Source organism: Maylandia zebra, linkage group LG1 (genome assembly GCF_041146795.1).
Source record: "Maylandia zebra isolate NMK-2024a linkage group LG1, Mzebra_GT3a, whole genome shotgun sequence".
Taxonomy (NCBI): domain Eukaryota; kingdom Metazoa; phylum Chordata; class Actinopteri; order Cichliformes; family Cichlidae; genus Maylandia; species Maylandia zebra.
In genome coordinates this window covers 16,821,533-16,839,409 of record NC_135167.1, presented here as the reverse complement: position 1 = coordinate 16,839,409, position 17,877 = coordinate 16,821,533, and the positions used below count along the sequence as shown (strand labels likewise).

The 17,877-nt window shown below is 36.8% G+C and overlaps 1 protein-coding gene across 1 annotated transcript in view; it reads right to left on the bottom strand.

The window, feature by feature from the left end:
* spon1a (spondin 1a) overlaps window positions 1-17,877 on the bottom strand; it is a 55,601-nt gene that overhangs the window by 19,359 nt on the left and 18,365 nt on the right. Inside the window, exon 6 of the mRNA XM_004539418.4 lies at window positions 16,761-16,909. Within this exon, the coding sequence (XP_004539475.1) occupies window positions 16,761-16,909 (149 nt within the window). The remainder of the gene's footprint in view (window positions 1-16,760; window positions 16,910-17,877) is intronic.

Here is a 17,877-nt window from a genome sequence, read left to right as displayed (position 1 = left end):
TTATTGACTATGTTTGAAATTGATATGAATTGCTCTTTTTGTAAAAAAGAAAAAAAAGGAAAAACAATGTTTTTATTCCCGTTCAAGAAGAAAGGAACCATCTGTCAATGCAAAATCGGAAAGGAAAGAAAAAAAAGAAAGGTAAAGGAGAACTGCTAACATCTGAGCCAAGCTACTGTAGCTTAAAGAACTGTTTGACTATCAAAGAGGTTTATGTGTCTATATTTTACTCTAAAAAAGGAAATAAAAATGTTTTATTTTGTAATTGCAAAATTATTACTTCTGAATTACAGAGAGATCATCCATCTTCTGTTGTGTATAAATATTTTAATGTATTAGAAGCACCCATGAAAACAAACACTCCATACAACTTTGTTGCTAGCTTTATCGAGCAGAACAGAGAACACACATTTATTGGCCTAATGAAAAAAATCTGCAACAGATCATTATCTTGGCACAAAATTCCAAGAGTCTGAATTAATTTTTTAATTAACATGTATAACGTTGCACAGATATTTTTTTTCTATGTTTTCTTATCGAGTGCATCTACCATAGATTGTCGTGCTGCTATAAGAAAATCTTTATCGCCTAAGCAACTGGTTACTGCAGCATCACTTTATGGCAGTGCCTCGAAAGACATAGAATATCATGCCATCATGTTTCTGCTTCCCAGATGGCTCTTCATAGAATTTATTAAGAGATGCTTTGATTTCATTACTGTCATCTTTTTTCTGTTACTTTGTTTGTTTCTTTATAATATATAAATATAAGTTGTTTTAATGTTTTATGTTGCAGTTTTCCTGCTTAGAATACTGAATGTTATTGGTCAGCCTACACCACTAATTAAAGGGTTCTCAATGGAAGAATTATTTCAAATTTTTTGCTTTTCCTCATGTGTATGTCAGAGGCAGCCATAGAGGGATAGAATTTCAAAGATTCGGTGTAAGTAGACCTCCTACTGCCTAAATTGACTATAAATCCAGTAATGACAGGGAAGTCTAAAGCTGAGCCCTATTACCAATGTAACTTGTTCTTTGCTTCCCCTGCAAACACATACAGTAGTTAGCTTTTCAGAGAACCTGTCATTTCCCTCAACTAATTAAATACTGAGCAAAAGCAAACCTATAAATCTTTTGCATTTCACAGGGTGGCAGCTGAGGAACAACTTCTCAGGAAGTCATTAGAATGGACTCAGAAAGTGTCTTTTCAATTTATATGCTTTAGAACAGAAAAAAAGCAGTTACTAATAAATCCACAGCTCTTTCCTGCTCTCACATGTCACATGTCCAATTCGAGTGTTTCCTCAAGTTATAAAAATGTCCATCCGGACAAACATGCAGAATTTCATTTTTCATCAATCTTTGCTATTGAGTAAGGAAATGTATTTATACAGCACCTTTCACAGATAAAAATCACAAAGTGCTTCACAATGAAACCAGAAATTAAAAAAACATAATGTAACACAATAAAACAACAACATAAAACAACAAATTAATTAAAGGCTTGTCTGTATAGAAATGTCTTCAGCTGTTCATTTAGGAAATATGATTTTTTTTCTTATTAGAATCAGAATCAGTGAAATCTATATAAATGAACCCCATTACACTAACACATAATGTCATACAATATAGTTAATTCCATTAATGACTCATCATGTTGCGATAGCAGTCAGATGCTTCAGTCCAACAGGACACACAAACCCAAGTACAAAGTGACATTAAAAATTAAAATATTCTATACAATAAACAAACATTTCAATACGAAACAAGGGCACATTTGTCAATGTAGAGCTAGTAATTACTGTCAGTAACCATTTAATTAATTTTATCTTTAGTTCTTTTTATTAAATTAAATATTAATTTAATAAATATTGATTATATCATATATAATTAATACAAATAATTACCTAATCATGTGACTTTGTCAAATGGGATTTGGAAATATGAAAAAGGAAAAAGAAGTGTTTTATATTTCTTATATAAATGTAAACATTTCTTTCATGGTCTTAAGCATTTGAAAATAGTTCAGATAATGATTTTTTTGCTCATGTTTATCAAGTCTAGAGTGTCTTTTTTTCTAATTATGTTACGGTTACGCATGAGTGTAGCAGATTGACTTATTACTGCTGATGATCAGACTCTTCTGATATAAAAACTGTTTTTTCTGACAGAAAAGTGACAGAATGTGAGAGTAGGCTTGAAAATGTAATAGTTTGGTATTTTGTTTATTGTTTCACAACCTACTAACAAAAATTCTGTCAAATTAAAAACACAACTGTATTCAAAATCTCATGAATTATTCCTCGATTAAACCCGGATAGAGGTCATACTTGAGGTGAACGTGCAGTCTTTTGGTCAAAAACATTGTAATTATTTCGGGAAATCAAAAATGTGCAATAGCAAGGACATGCATGAATAAATAATAAATCTTTCATTTGCATTGGATTTTTCTCTTGACCCTGTTAAAAAGAATCATCACTGGAATGGATCCCATTGACAGAGTCGTCGAAAGCCACTGGGTCAAGCCTTTCCTGCTGGGATAGAACTGACCTGTCGCACTCCCTCACACTGAGGAGATCAGCCATGAAATTGGCTCACAGCGAGCTGAAGGTATAGTCTTTAAGTGCTGCCTCAGCGAGGTAATATCCAAGTTGTGCATGGTTCCCTATTGGACAAAAGGGCAACCATCGGATCTTTCCTTTAACTTCATTACCAAGACAACTGTGCAGGGTGGCTTTTCTTCAGCTGTTCTTCAGGTTAGGCAATGTTTTTATTCACAAAGATGAATTTACTAGTTGTGTACAATCTTTGATTCTCTGATCTGACTCTCAGTAATTTTCTCCTGTAAAATTTTTCACCTTTAAGGTCACACTGCTCCTTCTCCAACAGTCACACAAGGCAGCAGACACGGGGCAGTTCTTCACATGGTTTTATATGGGTAATACAAATTATTAGGTGCCTTACAAATTGGCACCATACACAAATTTGAGTGGCCTAATTTTAAAGCTTAAATATGGTTTATTGCCCCCCAAAAAGCAATAAAAGTTCTAATTAAGAATAAGAGCTCATAAAGAAGTATGTCATTCAGGCACCATGAACATGAAAACATGGAGGGTTTCAGATGAAGATGCTAAAAGAGTCATTATGGTGAGTCGGGAAAAGAGAAAGCATCTGCTAACACACAATCAACACCAATAGATTATTTATAGTATTGTCATATTTGTTTTGTTTACTAATATAATTAACAGATATTACTGTTTAATATTTCAAATATATAACATTGACACACAAAGAAAGGAAGAGAAGGAGAAAGACACTCAAACAGACCTGCAGCTGTTGCATTCTACGCTAGCATAAACATGTTATTTTAAATATTGTTTGCATTCAAATACTGTAATACTGTAAAAAAACCAAACAAAAAAAAAACCTCTGAAGTCCTTTTCATAACAGAGTAGTATTTGTATCCATTAGAGAAGACACATCATGCAGTGCAGATGACATACTCTCTCATCTTGGAGGGAAAAGATTCATATTGCATGAATAATTTCCATCCAGCCCTGACAAGCGCAGTGAACATTCATTTGTGCTGCTTGATTTAGCATTTGTAATTCCCTGTTAGGCAAGAAACGGCATTTAAACTGGCATCATTGCAAATAAGAAATGGTTAGCAACAGAGTCACAGTGTTAATATGGTTTAATATTGGCTGCATGCCCTACTGACATTTGTAATGGTTTCATATGAATGTGGCTGGAATGGCAAACATACATTTGTTTACACGCTTTAATGCAGCAAAATGAACAATCGCAAACCTGTCCTAAATCTGCATCGCTTTTTCAGTCATGATAGTGATGATAATGTAACTCAAACACTCAACATTTACAGAGAGTAACAAAAACACATAAAAGACTAAATCTGAGGAAAAAAAAGTTACGCAACTTTAGGATATTATGATGTTGTTATTGTTTGTTTTGGGGTTTTTTGTTTGTTCCTTTTTTACTGAATATACAACACAAAAATATGCTCAGGTTAATTTCAAAATGACTTCACATTTGTTTCACATTAAGTTAACCTTCACACACAGCTGTGTTGTACATGGATGGTAAAACAGAAATAGTTATTTAATGTTAGATATATAAACGGAATGACAACTTAATATGTGGATTATGGTGAAGAGACCAAATCAGAAAACATCTCCAACAACTGGAAACACATAAGGCAATGTACATATTTGTATTTGGTTTAGTTACGTATACAAGAATGTATTTGTCACAGTTAGAGAAAGACTGTTTACTTCATTTAGGTTAAGAAGGCTTTACAGTCATGACTACACAAATAAACACCTACTATAGGGAACATTCATTCACTCTACTAAGTTTACTACTAAATCTACTCAGCTACCATACTAAGTTTGGATAGTTAATAGTACGTAGTTAATTAAAGCATTTATAAATAGCTTTAGAATTTGAGTTGTGTTTGGGGTCTTCAAATACACTCACATAACTGATTTTTTTTTTATCTGAACATCTGATAAAGCAACTTATTGGCAGAATTCTTTCAGTCCTCAAGTTTTCACATTTTAGGGAAATAGTCTGTAATGAAAACTTGATTTCCCTGTCACTGATGCAGATTCACATAAATTAACAGAATACTCAAATGCCAGGGATAAGGCATAAACATTGTAATACATCACATAGCTTTCATGGTGAAAGCAAATCATTGATTTGCTGATTATCTAACAGAAATACACCGTTCAACCCTGAAGCTGCCATTACCAGCTTTTAAGAGCTGTCACATAATTTATTCCTACAAGTATCCACCAGCTGAAAGGTCAATAATCAGTGACAGAATAAACTATTCAGACTGTTCTTTTGTGTACACTTATTGCCTAACTGCTTTATACTACAAATCTTTTAACTGCACTGTGACATTTTTATTTGTATGCCATACATCCCATTTCTTCTGCTTATCAAAAGTCAGTGTTAGCTGCAGGCTAAGCAGAGTATTCCACATCTCCCTGCCTACAGCAATGTTCTCCATTTCCTCCCAGGGTAGCCAAAGGCATTGCCAGGCTAGCTGCGATATGTAATTCCTCCACTGAGTTCTGGATCTTTTTGGGGGGTTTCTGTCTAGCTGGAAGTAAACCTTCAAAGAAAGGTGGATTATATGGTATTGTATGATGACCAGTGCCCCTAGGACATACTGATTCACTATTTTTTTTTCATGATCTGGTCACAAAAATGAAATGAAATAGTCCATTGTGTTGGCAAAATCTGCACCAGAAACAAGACCAGAGCAATTGTTCTGTTACTTTCTCTGCATGTTTTTGTATGTCTGTACCATAAGATACAAAATTTCTTGGACAATAACACCACTTTTGTAATTTTGCCTCTGTACATATCCATAGATTTTAAATCACGCAATCAAGACGGGAACACAGTTCACCCTGCCATCGGCAATTGCAGGTTAAAGCTGTATCATGCAAACAAGTGAACATGGGAACATGATCCAGAAACAGTGAACATTTAAAGTGGACTAAGGCAATGTTTGAAACTGTTCTTTAGTCAGACAAACAAAACTTGAAATTCTTTTAGAAAACATGGCCACTGTGTAACAGGTGGATCAAAGAGGTGAGGAACACTCAGTTCAGAGATAGCCTTCACCTCTGATAGTATGGGGCTACATTAGTGCCTATTGAATTGGCAGGTTGCACATCTGTAAAAGCACTATCGGTGGTGGAAGGTATATATAGGTTTTAAAACACATGCTCTCACCTTCCATATTTCAGGGAGACTATGCTCAACCTTATACTTCCTCTGTTTTAACAGCAAGACTGCCTGGGTGCTGAACTGCCTGTTATTGAGACCTTTGACCAGCTGAAAACATTTGGTACATCATGAAATGAAAAATATGACAAGGACGACAGAGGACTGTTGAGCAGCTGGAATCCTGATGCAATCAAATTCATCAAATTCTTTTAAAAAAAAAAATAACTGTCACATTTTCTCATTTTAAACATCTGATATTTTTTATATGCTTAATTATGAATAAAACATGGTTTTATGAGATCTGCAAATCATTTTACTCACATTTTTGGAGTTGGTGTTGTACTAATGGCTAATGCCACTTCCTAGTGGCTATGCTAACACAAGGGAGGGAACCAATTTCTCACTCAATGCAATAGCAGGAAGACAAAGCTGTGACAATAAAGCTTCTTTTCAGATCCCTCAGGAAGCTCAGCCTCAGCAGACGCTCATATAATCACCATGCTAAAAACATCATTAGTGCTAATTACCATGCAAATACCTCAGTTATTTTGTCACCTCAATATTATTACCATAAGAAAAAAACATATTTCCTGTGTGTGCAGAATTATGCAGATTAGTCATTCATATGCTTTGCCACCGCTAACCTGACCTGACATTGAAGACTCTAAATAACTATTGTGTTAACTTATAATTTGTCTACACGCCTGCAATTTCAGATGTACTTCAATATACTTTCAATGAATTATTATTATTATTATTATTATTATTATTACTATTATTATTATTATTATTATTATACAGAACTTCCAACATTGTTTGATTATTGCATAATGCTCTTGGTAATAAGATGTGGGTCAGAAGGATTATTCTTAATGAAGAGATGCCAGAATATCCCTTCTGTATTTAAAATGGCCAAACTATTCCCTAGGACAGTACAATTATGTAGAATTAAGAGCTGTTTTCTGCCTCTGAGCCAAAGCCCCACTTGGTCTAAAGCAGTCTTTTCCCCGGGTGAGATACGAGCATGTCTGATGTTGTAATCAAAGTTCTGCTCAGGAATCTCTGATCTGTCTGTCCCAGCACGTACTCCAAACTATTAATAGACATAAAAAAAATTGCTTCGAAATTCCAATGGGATGCAAGCTGGCTGTTATCAGCGCATAGCGTAAAGGCTTACGCAGCCTTTAGGTGTTAATTAAATCTCCACTGACATTCCCATATCCTGCCCTGCAGAATAGGCTGCAGCTCAGATATTGCATAGGTGAAGTCACTTCAGTCACACCAATCTTGCTCAAAACAGGACAGGAGAACATCCCACAGGCTATGGGGAAAATGTGGTGACAAGTGAATCATCCATGCTAAAGGCAGATGGGTTTGCAAGCACTCACTACTTCTCTAGAGAGCTATGAATTGATTTGCTGACCATGGTTGTCCTCAGTGGCAATCTCTGAGCCTTGCAGCACAGTCTGGAAGGCTATAGTGCTGCCTGGCACACTCATTCATCAAGCAACCTGAGCCATCATACAGGCTACTCCAGCAAACCTGGGCCCAGGGCTAGGGTATATTATTAGAGATGAATTGAGGTAACTGCCTTTGATGACCCAGTTTAGGGTGTCTCTGCTCTCTATGCTTTTTCTTCCATTTTACTAACTTTCATTCTTACTTTCAGAATTCGTGCTCTCTAAGGAGGTCAGTGGCCACTGTGGTTAGATGTACTGCACTGCAGAGTATGTGATAATCATAAAACTACCAAATGTTAGTAATATTAAAACCAGATATAATCCAGCCATGCATCGCCATCCATACAAAATTAGATACCTTTAAATCATTACTGACTCTACAAACAGCTATGAATCAGAATGCATAATTCAGTCTGGAACTCACAAGAGACATTAACTAAGCAAGGGGGACACACATGCTAAAGGCAAAACATAACTTAGCATAAATACACAGTATGCAAAACAACAAAAACTGTCAGAGCTATATCTCTGTGCTGCATATATTGTATAACAGTGCATAGCTATTTTACAACATGTGCGGCAACTGAGCTCAGCTGCAGTGCACAAACAAAGAACACAACTATCTATGCGGACACCACTGTCCCCGTTAATCTTTACATGCAAGAAAGTTATTATAAGGCAGCTTTAACACACATACATGAAATTAAACATTTACCAGTTCTGATACAATGACCAGACAGTTTTACTGCCTCTAAAATCTTCAATGCAAGAAGAAGCTGACCCAAGCAGATAAAATTAATATCATGTGTTTGTTAGTTCTCTCTAAAGGCAGTGAAGAATCATAAGAGTGTTTTGTTCGTGTGAAACACACACACAGACACACACACACACACACACCCACGCACACACACAGAGAGTAATGAGCTTTTTAATGCATTTGAGGAAATAATACATTATAAATGAAAGACACTGCATTAAAAGTAAATGAATAAACAATAAACCCAGGATTTTTTTAAAAAAAAGCTCTAGTGGTACAAAAACAGTGTTTCTAGACAATAAATCATGGCTGTCTCCCTGACTTTCATACGAAGCAACTGTAGACTAATGATAGTGATGATGAAAGATAAAGCTATCTATTCCTCTTTTCCCTCTCACACGGTTCGATTTTTATCTCGAAACCTGGTACTAAACCATTATAAATATACTCACACAGTGTGCTCTATTATTACCGAACGCAGCTTCTATCACTGAATGTTGCAGGACAGAAGCATCCGTTGGAGGTGTAATTTGTAAACGTCCCACATTTTTAGTGGGTTTTTTTTTAAGATTTGAAAACAAATAATGCAGCTTACAGGTTCATTTGTTGCCTAAAAATGCGTGGATTTATCTCATGTGTTCTGAAAGTAGCTGATAGCAGCTGAATGGCTGCTGCCACACATCAGCTAGAATGTAACTGTGACTCTCTGTGCCTCTTCATGTTTAGACACAGTTTTTCCTTTCATTATATTTCACCAATGCCCACAGCAGCTGTTTGTTTTACCAGCAATGTAATAATGCAATAACCTCGCCAGCTAAATCTTTCTATGGATGAATTTAGTGGCGTACAATCACAACGTACTCTGCAACAGAGGCTTCATGGTAGTGTCTTAATGGTTTGCTAGGTCCTTAGCTGTCAGTCAGTATTTCTCTGTTTGATCTGTTTAACCCTGTGAAGACATACCCGTAGTCCCCAATCTGCCAAATGATATGGAGATTGAGGTGAATAGTGGGCCTCAGACCCATGGTCTCATTTTCACGGGGACAACATAACAGGTAAGAGCTATTACTGAAAACAGATTTATCGCGGCACCTCATGAATAAACGATTACACAAATTTCTAAAGATGATTTATTTATTTAGTTGGCCTTCATCTCATGACCATCTTTAAAAAAATTAGAGACGCTTCCATTCTATAATTCAAAGGTAAGTTCAGACTTTGTAATGGAAAATACTGCATGCAGGTTGTACTGTAACTTCACAATATGTTACCATGATTAACCAGCAAAAAAAACTATTTTTACCAGTATTTTTTGTTTAATTTGTTACATCAAATGTTACCATGTACAGTAAATTAGAATAGCTTCAGTTCCCAACAGATGGGAAGGAAAACTACACTGAGTAATACAGCCTTTTGCAGTTGAGTAAGCATGTGTGTGAGCATGTGAAAGGCATATAGTCCCATGCATATGTCTCATTAACCATGTACACTATTCTGTTACTGAGTGCATGCTTAATTTAAACATACTTTCTCAAACCATTTCCCAATCCCTCTATGCCGCTTTGCCAATTCCTTATACTTTGTTCTAGATCTGCAAGATGTAGCAGTCTGGACACTTAACAGCAGACTACTCACACACAGGCAGTGCCACGTCAACTAGGAAATCTGAAGTTGACTTCACAAACAAACAAGCTCAAAAGCACACATGCATATAAACAGATAAACACATGAAACACAAGGGAGGTATTAATAGCTTTGATTATGTTTCTCCCTGATAAAAGGGAGAATTAGCTTTCTCCCTTTTATCAGGGAGAAACATAAGAGACATTAGAGACAACAACATTAGAGACAACAAACTGAGCACTAAGTCAAAGCATCTCAATGTTTAGCATAAATTTTAATTTTAACTTCCCTAAACTGTGTCATCTCGCACTCCGAGGAACTGACAAACATTCACAGGAAAGTTCTGGCACATCCAAACAAGACACACAGGGAAAATAAGCAGTCTTTGAATGCCTTGAAACATTCACATGAGGGACTACAGCTCTGCCTAGTCCTCTCTATGGGACTTGGTATTGGGATGGCTTTATCAAAGCTGCCTCTGGCCAAGATGTGTGAGATTCCAGAATAATCCACCTCTTATCCTTGTGTAGGCAGCCCTGAAATGTGAGTCAGCCAGTTACACCCAATGCCAGTTAACTCAACATTAGGGCCACACACACACACACACACACACACACACACACACACACACATACACAAATGGAGGACATATAAAAACATATCTGTATGAATACGTCTCGCTGTTATAACCTGTTAATATAAAAATGCATTTCTGTGTGCAGTCAAATGCACACAGAGAGACACATACACAAAGCACACACTGGCTTACTTTTACCCCACCAAATTTTAAAATGTGCCTGCCTCTGGCTGTACTGTTCGATTGTGGGAATCATAATAACAGTTCTGGGAGCCAAAGCCCGCATTAAGATTTTTGAGAGCTTTGTTTTCTCAAACAGGAATATCTCTGCTGGGCTTGACAGGCCAAGAAAAAAATGCCAGCTGAAATTAAAGAATAATTCATTCCTAAAGTCGAGGGTTTTTTTATTCGTTTGTTTGTTTTTGTTCATATATATATATATATATATACTACCCAGAAGACAAAATGTGAAGAAAAAGCCAAGGGGGTTGGTACTGTGGTAGTGGGTAGTGAAGTGTTAGGAATTTCTGCATGCTCTTTCACCCACTGAGGTTTGGCACCGTCCAACATGGCTTGGCAAGGCTGGATACAGAGTTAGGGTCAAGACTTCACTCTGTTGGAGGCCCCTTTAGAGCTAATTGCTATCCCGTTGTGGCAAACCTGAACTCGTGCACCAGCATGCAAGCACAGACACACAAGAAGTACAAAAACGGTATACTGGAGTTTAGTACAATCATTAAAGCCACAAAACGGGAGGGGGAAAACCAAGCATGCAACTTGTGGCAATTGTAGTGTACTAATATATTAATACAACAGTACTTAAGATAATACATAGCTATTTAGACATGTATGAAATTGTTTATCCAACCAAAAAATTGGAAGATCCTCATCTGGCAACAGTCTAGGACATGGCCTCCTTTAAGACAGTGAGTTTCCCCTTTCAGTGCTTCATTATATTATAACATGGTTGAGAAAGATTTAGCTCAGAAGCACTCGAGTGTAAAAATCTGAACCACCGTGAATTCAAACAGAATTTAAAACCCCCAGCACCTGCACAACTTGACCCCTTTTAGTAAGCCACTTGTCTTTCTGTGTCATTGACTTCATAAAATATACAAGGAGAGTGCCTACTGTATGAATCTCATAAACACATTTCCACACATGCAATCATGTCAACAGTCATTAAAACAAAGAGTGTGTGTTTTCAGCAATTGTGAAGTACACGATGTCATGGAACACACAATAAAAATAAATAAAATTTCATTGATGCATCTATACAGGTGGTCAAATATTTTTTAAGTAATGTAAGTGTTTGCAGGTTTTCCTTTTACACCCAGTAAAACACTAATACTCAATTACATGACTCTTTAATTACATCAGAAAACCTTCAGTATAAGAAAATAAGTAAAAAAAATAAATGCATCCACTCATGATGAAAATGTGAATACAAATTTGAACCCACTTTGAAATTTGTATGCTTTTGTAATTCTGGTTTCATGATGTGCTCCTGATGTGTATTTCACGCTCAGCCGTGCACACATTTGTCCAGATACTTTTCAGGTTTCTGTAGCTGTTCCTGTGCAAATTATTGCATTAGTGGAGTTGTTGGTTAAAGAAAACAAAATCCAGCTATATAAAACGAAAAATGAAAACAACAAAACAGCATCGATTCCTCATAAAGAAAAAACACTAATAGAAATCGAAGATAACAGAACATTACTTTATTCTTCTCATCAAAGACTAGATGAAAAGTAGGAATGTCACCAGAACCAATTCTTATGATACCTTTCATTAATAAATTCTAAAAATGGTACTTCAAATCAGTGCTTGATTTTGTTTTTGTTTTTTGGTTTTTCTTTTCGGTCGTTCTTCTTTTTTTTTTTTTTTTTGCTTTGTTTTTTTTTGTGTTTTTTTAACCAGTGGGGTTTGTGTTTGGTCAATACTACCAAGACAGGTAATTAAAGTATAGCAAAAACCACAGGGAATAAAGATTTCAATGCACTGAAGAGTGGTTTTGAGGTAATTCTCTGTATACAAGCAGAAACACACATACACACCTGCTCATTCAGACTGAGTCAAGGACCCAAAGGAACCTGCATATCTATTATTCTCTTCCCACGCTCCTAACTACAGGCCTCCCACTTACAGATGGCAGACCTTACTGTTCTGACAACAACTTAACTGAAGAATTATCATTTGAATTCTTGTTAGGAGCACACAAAGGGGGATCAGAAGGAGGAAAACATTAAAAACAAGCTAACATTTTTTTTCCCATAATACCTGTTGTTCTCCTAGTCAGCTCTAATCCTACCTTTAGCTTCCATCAGCAAGACAATTTGACAGTAATAAAATGCAAGCAGCAATCAGGGTAACAGCTTTACCAACTGAATGAATCCAGCTGAGAAATTTCATACATTAAGCTCTGACATTCAAAATGGAATTTAGAGGGGATCTCAGTCACTTTTACAAACAAAGTGCAAAAAAAAAAAAAAGGCAATATTTTAAGGGCAACAGGTGCATCTGTTTATACAGATCTGCATTTCCTGTCATTAATCTGTAATGTCTCTTTCTGGCTCTAGCCCGAGTGGTGTTATCGCCACTCTATGACACAGCTGCAGAGCTCACGATAATAGAGAATTCCGTAAGCGTCTGTACTGTGCAATAATGAAAAACACCCCATGCTGTGAAAGGAAATAGAAGATTTCATAATCCGTCTAAGGCCTTGGCCCTGGCCGCTTGTCCTGGAGAGAGTCTCATTAAACTTCTCATTAGTGACACACTGCGCGTCTATAATGATTGAATGCATATACAAATCACCTCAAACATGAAAGGAGGGACAACAACAATGAACTCTGGCTGCATCCCGGTGCTGCCAAGTCCTCTGATAATCGCATTTGTATATGACATATGGAACAGTATGCACATCTGTTTACTGTCCGAAAGCCTTTTTTTATAAAAGAAAAAAAGTGTTCGGTCCTGCTTTACAATCTGCATCTCACCTACTAAAGCTACTTTACATATGTCTTAAGACATGTGTCCTTTTATTTGACATTGGACCAAAAGACCTTTTAAACCACTGAAAAATGTAAGTTTATGGCAATTATTTCAATATATAAATCCTTAAATGAGTAATTACAGTAACCTTTGTCATTTTAGTTTAATTCGTTTAGTTGTATGGCACAAGCTACATAGATGATATGAGGCTGAAGGGTTCATTTAAAAAGTCTCTGGCAGACTTTTTAAAGACAGTTTTATATGGAACTGCTTGTTAATTATGCAAGACAAGCAGAAAGCTAGTGGAGATGGATAAGGTAAATATAGCCACCTGTGCATGTCACATCAATATATTTTATCATTCTTCTTCTAAAAAGAAAATCCAATACTAAACATTGGTGCCGTTATCGGTAGAGGTGTACTATACTGAAATTCCAATTTTAAAGATGTAGCTAATCCCAGAGGATATGAGATGTCAAATATTTTTCGCCACCTATCTGAGGAGCAGGAGCAGCAAGACACATTGTAGAGCCAACCCTTGTTGTAGGTCTGAAAGGGTGGCAAAGTTGAATATAAAATAAAGTCATCATAGTCTGAACTGACAGAGGCAAGATAAAAAAAGACTGTCTGTAGAAATGTTTTTTGGGGGGTTTTCTGTGTGTGTGTGTGTGTGTGTGTGTGTGTGTGTGTGTGTGTGTGTGTGTGTGTGTGTGTGTGTGTGTGTGTGTGTGTGTGTGTGTGTGTTCGCGTGGTCTGCATAACTGCTTGGCTCTGCAAATGAAACTTTCTATGAACACTCAGATCAGTGCATCCCTTGGCTGGAGTGAAGCCTGACTATGAATATCAATTTTGCATTCATCGCTAGCTGCTGCCCCTTGACGCCTCACCTGACACAAAAGCGAATCAGCTTTCTGTTTGCGTCAGCGTTTACCAAGCCGCGTTACACTGCTCAAAAGAGGGAGTCTCCTTCACCGAGCCTCCGTACTTAAAAGGCATCGACTGACTTTCTGTGTTTTATTATTTGTAGAAAACTGGATACGGTGGACATGTGAGGTGATTGCACAAAACATGTTTTTTAGTTTCTGTTCATCAGACTAAACCCGTTTTCAACAAACGGGGATAACGCATGAGCCTCGTGAGGGAAAATTACCTATTTACAGAACCATCATGTCTACCTACACAATTCTGTAAATGATGCTAATTAAGCCATGTACAGATGACTGAAAAAGGTTGATTATTCACTACTTTTCCATCATGTCGGGCAATGAATAACAGCATGCATCTCACTAGTATGAGACCAATCAGGTTTATACTGATTGCCAGTGTAACCATCATCCTGCAATCATGTGCCAATTCCACTTTACTACTGAGTCATTATGCAGCTGTTAGGCAACATAATTGTAAACAAGGGGTAGCTCTCAATACCTTCTTGAGATAAAATAAACTGCACAAGCCAAGCCACACTCGGTGATGATATGATTGTTATTGGTGAGAAAAAGTACCTCATTTACTACAGTACAATCATTCGCTGCAGTCCTGGGTGCTCACAAAAACAACCAAGCAAGACACCATCAAGAACAACTAGACTTTGCAATATTCCCAGTGTTTGTTATCTTAACTTCACTGTCTGCAAAATCTCTCAAAACCGTGTCCCAAAAATGTAGCTTGCTGAATAAAATGCAAAAAAACTTCCCGGCTGCGAGTGGGAAACCCAGGGTCAGACAGCCAAACTGCTAAGGGAGGGTTGACCAGGCAAGGCACGAGAGAAAGTCTCCCCCTTTAGTGATGTTGGCAACTGTTCCATGTATAGCCATTGGCAATAATGCGTGGATTGTGATTTATCACTGGATTCTTCTAAGTCTGTTGGAGGGGGGATTTTTTGCTTTGTTTTGTTTTTTTTAAATCAGAAGTTTAATCATTTACATTTGCAAATGTTAATCTTTAAGTTTCAAAACCTAAAGAAACATTACAAAGCAAAAAAAAAAAATTAAAATGTTGTTCGCCAGGTTTTTGCGTGCTCTGCCACATATTATTGTTTGCTGAAAAAAATATAGCGTCCAGTCCAGCAATGTAAATCATCTAAAGAAAAGGGGGTTCTCTTTCACAGTTTGATTACATTTGTGAAGAATTTCTGTTTCATGTTCTCCAGACATAATACGAGGAAAGCCAGTTTAAATTAAATCAAATTTGTATTTTCTAGAAAACATTTTCTATTTGTCAGTCAAATCCAAACCCAATTTCACTTTCACCTCTAACCATGGAAGAAACTTGTCTAATGATCCAGGCAGAGAGAAAAGAATAATAGAGTGTGTTGCAATAGCTGTGGGAAGGTAGAAATGACATGGAGACCCCCTTACTCAAACTATGCCCTCATTATCTGCTGCAACACCAGGTCTTCAAAATTAGCTAGCAGGAAGCACTCAACGGGACCATATGCCTGGTGAGACGCCTGCATGGGTAATTTTGAGACAGAGAGACAGCAACGCGGAGGTAGAAAAAAAAAAGTTATAACATGCTATTTGTGGAAGTACCAGAGATTATAGTCCAAGGAAGCAGGAAGAACATGACAAGTACAAAGACTGTATAAAAAGTTCAGACTTCATTGGAAAGAAAATCAGATGCTGTAAAAGACAGTTATAAAGTTAAAATAAAAGAAACATCCTTCGGATACACATAGAGAGACATAGTCCAACCTAACTGAAATCAGCTACTAATTAACTGTCTTGATGAAAAACAACAGGTTCCTCCTTTTGCCTTCAAAGCACTTCCTGAGTTGTCTCAAACCCCATGTTGTGATCAAAGATTAACTGATGCGGCTGCACTTTTTAGAGGTATAATTGATCCAAATTTCATGAAATACCTGGGAAAATATCTTCTAAGCTTCTAACGTCTAAACCGGTTCCCAGCAGCGGTACTGCTCCTGATGCTGTGTACTGGTTAAATGTGGTAGTAGAGGCAGGCTAAGAATAGCAAAGATGCCTGAAAGCACTAAATGATCTGGACAACAATGTCAAAGCAATTCATCGTATACCGCACTCAGGTGTGCCTTCCCTGGAACATCCACTAAGGTTCCTGTGGTGTTGCACAATTCATTTTTCCTCCCCCCCCTTTTTTTTTTTACCAGTTTTCGTCAAGGAAAAACATTCTTAGAAATAAGTTCATTTACTTATAATAATAATAATGGATTGCATTTATATAGCGTTTTTCGGGACCCATCAAAGCACTTTACAATAACACTATTCATTCACTCTCACATTCATACACTGGTGAAGGCAAGCTACAGTTGTAGCCACAGCTGCCCTGGGGCAGACTGACAGAAGCGAGGCTGCCATATTGCGCCATCGGCCCCTCTGGCCAACACCAGTAGGCGGTAGGTGAAGTGTCTTGCCCAAGGACACAACGACCGAGACTGTCTGAGCCGGGGCTCGAACCGGCAACCTTCCGATTACAAGACGAACTCCCAACTCTTGAGCCACAATCGACCCATTTACTTGGTAAATATCCCGACTGCATATCTTATTAATACAAATTTAAATGCTTTTTACCACATGTATAATACAGTCATCTCAACTGGAGTATCTTACCTTCTGCCTGATCTCCTCCTCCATTTTAACTGGTGAACCCAGCTCAGCCACTTGTTTGACACCTTCACTGGCAAAGCCCCCATATTCCCACAGGACATAGTTCTTAGAGTGGGAGGCACCAATTATTGCTGACCAATGATTGGCACGACCTGTAAAGCCAAACAATAAAACTTATTTTAATTGGCCATCTCACCCTTTTTCCTAAAATGCCCTCTGCATCATTCCATTACTGATCCCACACCGGCAATCAAACCAAGAATGCAGCAGTAGACATCACACCTCAACCTCCACTATTATGTAAAGCATAACAATATATAGAATACTGTAGTTTATCTAGGATCGATAGGCTCCTCGTGACTACAGGTCATTTTTTGTCCTTACTATCTTACTGTGGGATCACAATAATCTAACTCAAGCTCTTGGTGTTTCATGTTTTCACATTCTTATATTATCCCCCATCCTATCTTATTATCACCTTGCCTACTAGGATCTTATTATGAACCAGTATTGAAAGGACACTCTGCTCTACCAATCAGAAAGTATAATAATGTTTGTATACCCCTGGTTAAACCTATAAAGCACCATGAGCTTGTGACTAAAAGCCTTATTATACCCTTATTATACATACAAAATATATATATATATATATATATATATATATATATATATATATATATATATATATATATATATGTATATATATATATATATATATATATATATAATTATTATTTTTTTTAAAGTTAAATTGCAAATGAAAATACAATGCTGCAAAAAAAATGAGTTAATGCCAGAGGTTTTTGTAAAGTTTTTGTTCATTTTAAACATGATATTCTCACCCACATATGATGGAAAATAGTTCAATAGCAGTCAAGTGGCAAGTCGTATATTTATCTGGGACATACTATAAGGCAGTTAAATTAGTCTGGATGTTTGGATTCATAGAAGATGAATTTAGGACAGTGTAGTTGTGGTGTTGAAAAACTTTACTTTATCTAATGTAAAAAGAAACAATTTTTGTCGCTGTGAATGCACAGGCTTGTGAAATCTTACAAAGAAAATTAATATTTAGTCCAAGGGAAAAGAAGACAAACAAGATAAAAAATGAAAGACATAA